The 8818-nt window shown below is 36.1% G+C and overlaps 1 protein-coding gene across 1 annotated transcript in view; it reads right to left on the bottom strand.

Annotated features, from left to right (window-relative positions):
* TDRD5 (tudor domain containing 5) overlaps positions 1-6972 on the bottom strand; it is a 28619-nt gene extending 21647 nt beyond the window's left edge. Inside the window, exons 1-5 of the mRNA XM_029283198.1 lie at positions 6739-6972; positions 5611-6042; positions 4873-5069; positions 2452-2508; positions 1850-2003 (exon numbers count right to left, since the gene is read on the bottom strand). Coding sequence (XP_029139031.1) covers positions 1850-2003; positions 2452-2508; positions 4873-5069; positions 5611-6042; positions 6739-6970 — 1072 coding nt within the window. The 5' untranslated portion in view covers positions 6971-6972. The remainder of the gene's footprint in view (positions 1-1849; positions 2004-2451; positions 2509-4872; positions 5070-5610; positions 6043-6738) is intronic.
* Between the last annotated feature and the right edge of the window lie 1846 nt (positions 6973-8818).

Here is an 8818-nt window from a genome sequence, read left to right as displayed (position 1 = left end):
AAAAAAAAGCTGCTAGGTAAGCACAGTGGTTCAAACTCCCAAATAATATTACCTCTTCCATGTTAAGTCATAACTGGGGGAATGTTATTTAGTTTTTTAATTATTTGTACAACTCTATGTGCCTCATAACAACAATAAACAAACCTGAACTATGAAAACTGTAAAGCATAAAACTATAACATTATTTGCATTGAGCTACTACAGCTTTAAAAGTCAAGTTTCATAACCAACTACCGTATATAGGTATAACATATACAGTACCTAACTTGTCTGATTTTACTGAAAGACAGAAATACAAGCTATAGCTAGCACTGATTCATGTTTCACCTCTATTCAGTATCCTGAAGTAGACTAGGCAACTAGCGCAAAAACATGTAAGTGTACAAATAAACCTTGTGTCAAGTGTCATCACATAGCGTTTATTAGGCTCCCTGGAATCTACCATGCTTTATCTTCTGCAGGGAGAATAGAGGTTTAATTTTTTTAATTCAAATGTGCATCTTATGTAAAATGTCTTTTGCAAAACATCAAATAATGTTGATTAGCCCAAACAGAGCAAGCATTTTAGGCTAAAACAAAAACTTCAATTCTCTATGTTGTATAATTAAAACAGTGTAATTTACTATAACTATTGTGTACTATTCTGGGGGAAGTTTGACATATCTAGTGTCATTGCACCATGCTCTCTTGAATCTCACAGTCAAGATATACAGGGATGGGTGCCAACCGATTGAAAAAAATTAAGTGGACGGAAATTTCAAATAAAATGAACGGCGATTTGATATCCTATTCAAACATTATCTTCTCATATTCTCAGCATTCTGGCCAATGAAGGATACTTTCAGTTATATTCCCCAATATCTAGAAGATCTCTTCCCTGTTTTTCTGTCAAATTAACAGTGAATTTCTGAGGTTGTTTAGTTAGATTATTTAAAAGAAGCCATTTCTTTATCACATTCAATCCATTTGGTCACCCCCTCCAAGACTCTCCTTGAATATTAAATAAAGGTCACAAAGCCTCCATAATAAATGCCACAAGACCCCCCTGTCATTTTTAAAGCCCTTCATGGCTTGGGATCAGGTTATCTGAGGGACAGTATCTTGCCGGTCACATCTAACTGACCCACTAGAGCAGGGAGGCAAGGAATGTTGTAGGCCCCATACCCTAAAGAGATACATCTGGTGGGACCCAGAAGAAGGGCCTTCTCCATGGTGGCTCCCTCCCCCTGGAGCATCATCACTCTGGAAATTAGACTGACCCCTCACTCTGACACTCTTTCAGAAGGTCCTGAAGATGTGGTTCTGCCAGCAGGCCTGGGGAACCCAAAGTGGGACAAAGCCCATTAAATGGCTGGCATGAGTTTGTGTTGTCAAAGGGATATGGGGTAGGGGGATTGTCTTATTATTTTTATTTTTTATTATTTTTATTTCTTTTATATTGTGTTTTTAATTTCCTGTAAGCCACCCTGAGTTACCATGAGCGAGTAGGTGGCAATATAAATTTTCCAAATAAATAAATATACTTTACTACTTGTATAATAATGGAGAGGTCATGTTGCATGTTGCAACTTCCCATTGCAAACACATACACAACATATTGTGTGCCAAGAACACAAGAACAGAACAGTCACTAACCCAATTTTCTGGAAGCAATTTAATGGCATATAGAAACCATAATTCAATACAGGTTCTTTAGTAATTGGAAAAAGTGCATCTACACTATAAGGATGTAAATGTGCATTTTTATTAATTACATTGCAAATATTTAAATACTTAATTAGAAATCTATATGACTAAGTTAAGGGGCCCATTTTTCTGGAAGATCTGTGCCCCTAGAACTTCCACTCACCATCTGGTAGGCTTTGTGAGTCAATGTCAAAGATGAGCCAATCGTTTTCTCCTTCTCTGCACTCAATACGGAGAACATCATTAAGGGCACCAATAAGTTCCATCAAATTTAAGAAACCCAGTTTTCTTACAGGCAATTTTTCATGAAAATACTCCTAGATAAAGAAAAAAATCTTAGAACTCAAAAAATCCATGGCTAAATTTGCAAAAATGGTTAAATAAGAAATTAGTTAACTTAGCTAACATTATGAAATAAATTTGCCAGGATCTAAAGTGACATCTGAATAACAAACCTATTTTGCTACTACTATTGCTATATCATTTCCAAATAAAAATTCACAACTTAGAGAAAGAAGTATATGAAACCAAGAATTATGACCCTCAATGTCTCTGCACCTGGCATTATCTGCATGGACAGTCAGGCAATGTCATGTATTGACTATTTTTTATACTAAAAATCCATGCAGTAGTTAAATATTGCGTTACTTTAGTCCAGAGTATACACTGTCCTATAGAATGCCATATAGAATGAGAAAAAGAGAAGGCTTGCAGGCACAAAAGGCAGTAAACACAAGTAAATCTGAATAAACAAAAAACCACTACCTCAAATTCTCCAGGTAACTTGGAAGCATGGAGGCCATTTGGGTACTGGGCTACAATCTTAAAAATAAATCATAGAGTGATTGTTAAGCATATTTACAACTTTGGCCTAAACAGTAAAAAAAAACATTGTATCTAAGCAAGTTTGCTATTGTGGGAAAAGTAGAGGATGGGAGCATTATTATGCTGCTTTAAGTTGTACAAATAAAAGTAGGATATAAATAATGATGATGATTTACTTGGAACAAAGATTTGAGGAAATTCACATTATGAGATTTGTAAACAAATATTGTTTGTATCCTAACTGATACTATTGTGTCTAGAAATTCAATATCCTTTCAATGATAGGTAAAAGCAAAGGCAGAAAATATGTGTGGATTTCTTTCCCCGCCTAGGTAGTTTTTAGTTTGGGTATGTGCACAAAAGTTTATGCAAAAGCTGGTGGGCCAAAATGTTAATTTTTCCCCACTAAGTTTGAAGCATTTCCCTTTATTACTGAATGGATTCTACTTATGTTCTCTGGGTTGCTATCCTCAAAATACAAAACTACAGCCAAACAGAATAGAGTACTTACAATTTTAATTTTTTCTTTAAATTCTGAGCTGATTATTCCTCCAGGTCCTTTTTGGGCAAGGGCAATCTTAATTTCTTTCTTGAGGTTTGAGGGGGAAAAGTGAATTATCCAGAGTGAAAGGAAGTACAAGTACATATAAAAAAAACCTTTTTTTTTTTGCAAAATTCTACATCTCAAGTATTTTATGAAAACCTTAATGTAAAATTTGCATTGACCATTTACAATAAAACAGGTGTTTAAAACTTATGCACTAATCTAAAACCAAAGAAAATGCCGGAATTGGATTAAAAGTCTTCCCATCATAGTATTGCATTTAGCACTTTGGCTAGCCAGAGGATTCCGAGAGGTCAAAAGCAGAACAGAAAAGTAACAAACATCTTCCCTAAATGTCAGCAGCAGCCAAGACACAAGGAAGTCCCGTTCAGTGCTAAACATCAATCACTAAATAACAAGATGTTTTCTTTTTAAAGTTAATGGAGTATAGTGTTTCTTGATCCCTAAAAATTTCATATATTGCAAAGAATCTTATATTCAAAAGGCCCTTGAAAGGAATTTTTTAATTAAGAGACTTGGCTAAGAGACCTATTCTAAAATAAAGATTCAGAAATGTGTTAAATTTGGGTATTTTCTGTATATAACTAATACAAAGCTAACAGAAAGAAATTTAAATAGTTATGTAAATCGGTACACTAGTTAATTAGTAATTAATAGCATTTGTTGGTTGAGAGGGGATGGGAAACTCCAACTTTTGCATTACTGTGATAAGCAGAGAAAGGAACTTTCTTTTCAAGCATTTTAGTAGTTTTTTTTAAACTCTTTCCATTTTTTTATGTGAGGTAAGAATATTGAGAAGCTTATATTATTTCTATTAAACAAATGTAGATTAGTTAGGTGTATGTGTAGATTAGGCTGAGATTTGAAGAGAAGAGCTTACTCAACTGTGATTGATATATATATAAGGTAATTTTATTTTCCCATCCATTTATTTTAATATTCTCTTTCTCAATAATTATTTTAAAACTTTATATTAAATAGTTGGATATATATTTCTCTATTTCTTTTTGTAAAGTGGCCAGAATAAATTTATCATACAAAAATGGGAATATTTTTGTAATAAAGCAGAAATAAATGTTAAAAGCTAAACTAGTAACTGCTCCTACCTTTTAACCCAGGAATAATTAGAAAACAGACTTGTTCTCTGAATATTGTGTGGAACCCCAGAACTTTTGTTGATTGCTTAGGAATATAGGATTTAAACTCCTTATACTGTGCAAGGATGTTTAAAGATAGATACTGATACCAATTTGAACTGTTAACTTTTTTTGTCAATGGCTGTATATCTTCAAAGATAACATACTGGCAGGACTTAAGCCAGTAGTACATACAGCAAGGTCCCAAATATCTGGAAATAAGACCATTTAAAATATTTTTTCCCTTAATGATAGGGATTGGAGTTTAGAGGATCGAGTTCTTCATTGAATCCATTGCTCAGCTAAAGCAATGTTTTCACAATTTTTAAACAGCCAATTCAAATAAAACATAAGAGATACTGATAGATAGGAATGAATGAACAGATAAATATTTCTTACATTGATTGCATCAATCCGCTTGACTTATGAAAAATGGACATTATAAATCAAGAATGGACTTGTCATTTGGATAGCTGCATTGAAAAGTTATATGTGGGTATGCGTAGAATATGGTTTTGACTAAGTGTAATATTTAAAATTGAGTTCACAGTGATGATTTTCTGTATAACATTAAAAGGCATTCCATGCCAGAGAATTTCTGTGATCTAAATGTATCCTTCATTTCAGTCATCTCTAGGGTATAATACTTTTACTTCTTACTTGTCCCATCCTCTCCTCAGCTCTCACTTTTGGACTTTCAACTAGTTTCATCTGTGTTTGCAAATCATCAGATTTCTGGTCTGCGGTTGACTGCAGAACATCCATAGGCAAGACTGGAGAAGGCATCTCTGCCACAGGTTCTGATACAGCAGCAGGCAAAGTTTGCTCTGTTTCACATGACTGGACTGCCATTTTGCCTTAAGAAAGCCAGCATAAAAGTGTCAGCAGTAATTACACACAACTCCATATTCTATTTCAAGCCAGCCAATATTAAAGTTCTGAGCAGCAAAATTTCAATCTTTCACCAAAAGAGCAGTTGGGAGAATGAACATGTATGTCTGCATCAACATACAGTATGTAACCTATAACGATATGCATAAATCTAACCAACCAACCTTCCAACAAAGACTATTGTAATAAATATACCTTTCTTTGCCTTACCCTCACTAAGTTAATCTTCTTACTGGGAATCCAGCCAGCTGCTGTAAGCTTCAACCTAAAGAAGCACTGAGCAATTCTACTATTACTATTTCTCCTCTAGGTACAGCCAAGAGTGCTTGTATTTATCATTTCAAAGAAAGTAAATGCTCAGAAGGAAAAACACCACCACAACCTCAATCACTAAAGTATATAGTTTCCAGCAATTCTCAAAATCTTTGTAATCAAAGTGTGATAAATATATTCCAGTTGAATATAAACATTCAAATTTCAGTTGAATATAAATAAATATTGTCTTACACTCTGACAACATTTCTGGTTGCTTTGTAAGAGGATGTTCTTTTAATGTCATCAAAGAGCCTGCTCTTGTTTGCACAATTTGGATAATATCTGAAGCTGCATTCAACACCTCAAACATTGAGAAGAATCCATAACGCATGAATTCAAATGTGCGTCCAAAGCGTTGGGCAAAGGCTTTGTCAAAATCTGAGAGCAAAACTGGGGAAAATCTCAGCACTTCCTTCAGCTCACTTTTTATAACAGGAGGCAGAGTAGGAGGACCTCCTCCATGCCGAGGCAAGCTTAGAGAATGTTGGGGGCGCAAAGTCACTTGAGAGCAAGAGGTGGAAGGCAAAGAGAAATTCAGCTTATGTTTGGAATGTTGTGGCTTATATTTGCTCTTTTGTCTGGCAATCAAGCTTGCAATCCTTTTGGTAGATTCATCAGCAATAGCTAAAAGACAGAAGAAATAATGTGTATTATCATAGTGCTAGTTCCCAGAGTTTGCTTTCTGCAGGCAAAGGTATTTTTCTAATTGTTACAAGCCATAACCTCCCAGTCTAGCATTATTGAACTTTTTAAAACAAACACTCCCACAGCTTTCTACTTTGTTTCATTTGCAATTTTCTCTCCCACCTTTTGGGGATTTTGACCTTTACAATTTATGTTTCAAATTCTGTGCTGCTCTGAAAGCCCTTATTAGCTGAAGATAAAATCATGATTTAAAAAAGTATAAAGGAAAATATAAACTATTTCCAATCTATTAGGCACATAGCATAGTTTGGCAATAACCCTGCTACTATTTGCTAAGTATAATGACCCAGACTTGCAAGATATCACAACTCTAAAACACTGTACATATTTAAAAATATGTAAGGGACTGCAAACAAATCATCATATTGCAAGTTTGTTGATAGAATTGGGAAGACCAAGGAAAACAGATAAAATAAAATCCATCTATCCTTGTGAAAACTTTTCTAATTAACTAAAACTTTACTTGTAAGCATGAATGTTTTATGCATCAGAAAGTTATAACAGCCAATTCCTTGGCCAAATTAAATCTCTTGTCTCAATACTTATACCCCCCATATATTTTTTCAAACATCACTTCCCCATGCCCTGCTCTTACCAAATTAAAATCAAACCCACCTTTGAGAACTACAGTGCCGTCTCCTTTTGGACATATGTTAACAGTATCAGGCATATCCTTCACTAATTCCATAACAGAATGGTAACCCAACATACGCAATGGAAGCAGTTTTCCTATCATAGACTTGTATTCTTGTTCTAATTGGCAAAGGGTAAGACCTTCCTTGCTAGGTGTCAACAGTGACCTCACTTCTTTCTTCAGTAAGTTCATTCGCTGTTCTTGATCTGTCATGTTTACACTGACACAATGAAAAAGACAAAGAAAATAGTATTTCCTATGATAGCAGAACCAAAAATGCCAGAGAACTTTGCCTATGGTCAAGAAGTAATAGAAGAATACAAATACAGACAGTCTTAATTTAATAAGCATTCATTCAGTGACTGTTCAAAGTTACAGATGGGGCTAAATGAATGGTATTTAGAATTGGTCCTTGAGATATAGTCTGCCCAGCACCCCTGCATTTACATGATCGTGATCTATGTGCTTGGCAACCACATAATTGCAGCATCCCTCAGTCAATGGCCACTTGTAATCTTCTCTGCTGACTTTCCACAAAGTCAACAGAGAAGTCAGCAGGGAAAGTCACAGGTCATCACAGTAAGTCACACCCAGCTACACATCATCCCACATCAGGCAACAGCCCTGTTGCTGGTCTGCTTGCAAGCTGCCTTGAACTCACCTAATAATTCATTTTCCTTAACAATGACAAAAAGGAATGCCAGGCTTGCCATCACTAAGTGATGGTCACATATTATCATGCTTTACAATCATATTGCTTAACGATGGAAATTCTGGTCCCAATTACCATTGTTAACCAAGGACTATCTGTACCAATAAGCAGTAGCTTAGTACAGTGATGGCGAACCTTTTAGAGACCGAGTGCCCAAATTGGAACCCCAAACCCACTTATTTATCACAAAGTGCCAGGGCTGCATCAGTATTGTGGTGCCCTCAGGGGGTGTGTGGGGGCATGGCCCACTGGGTGGGAGTGGCTGCAGTGGTCACGGCAGACTGGGTAAGTGTGGCCAGGGCCAGGGTGGCGGAAGCCAGTCCCTCACCATCTCCGGGGCATCCCCGGGGGGGCAACGCTGCTTGGTCGCTCATTTCCTGCCCTGTTGCTTCCAAATGCCACGAGCTCGCTACTCTGGAGAACTCTGCTGGGGCAACAGCGTGTGTGCCCACAGAGAGAGCTCTGAGTGCCACCTCTGGCACACGTGCCATAGGTTCGCCACCATTGTCTTAGTACACACTACCATTACAGCTTGGAGGAACCCCAGAAGATAGTAATATCTTTTTGAAGCTCACCTCAATTCCAAAGAAAAAGTCCCATCAAAAAAAATCCAAATTTACTTCAAAGAAATAATTTCCTTTTATTTTTTCAGCACGAATGCAACCCAATCATAGTTCAGAAATTTTAGTTTTCTTCTTCTGAAAATATACTTGTGTTGAAAATTCCCCTTGAGTCTATACATTATAAATATCTTTAACAATTAATATGAAGGTTCTAGAACTCTATTACTCTACTATTCTACCATAGTATGCTATGCTATAAACATGACTGATTTGCTGGTTTGGGGGGGATGGTACAGAGGGAAGGCATTATTGAATGAAAAAGCATATTTACATCATTTATAAGCACAGCAGTCTATGAGCAGACCACAGCAGGAAGAGGTTTTATATAAAATTCCATGTGAAAAGATGACATTGCTCTTTGATCTCAATTGTATTAACAACCATTTTTAAAACCCTGCCTGAAGTGATTGGGTATTATGCCTGCTAATAAGAAATCTAAAATATATACACCAATAGAAGAGAATATATATAGCTCAGGGTTCAACTATGAAGTCCTTAGGGCTCTCTGAGCTTGGCTGTTTGCTTGCAGACATTACTCGTCAGGTAATGAAAATGTCTGTAAGCACAAACCAAGCTCAGAAAGCACCAACTGCAATTTATTTATTAAAACAATACAACAAATTTATTAAAGTCTAAAGCTGTAGACCACTCAGTAATCTTAAACAGGGCATGCATACTTTTGTGAGCCACCATTAATGACTCACTTGTTTGTGAGATGGGCAGCTT

Source organism: Protobothrops mucrosquamatus, unplaced genomic scaffold (genome assembly GCF_001527695.2).
Source record: "Protobothrops mucrosquamatus isolate PMUCROS unplaced genomic scaffold, P.Mucros_1.0 scaffold35, whole genome shotgun sequence".
In the NCBI taxonomy this organism is placed as follows: Eukaryota; Metazoa; Chordata; class Lepidosauria; order Squamata; family Viperidae; genus Protobothrops; species Protobothrops mucrosquamatus.
The sequence above is the reverse complement of the archived record's forward strand: the minus strand, read 5'-3'. Positions and strand labels throughout refer to the sequence as shown.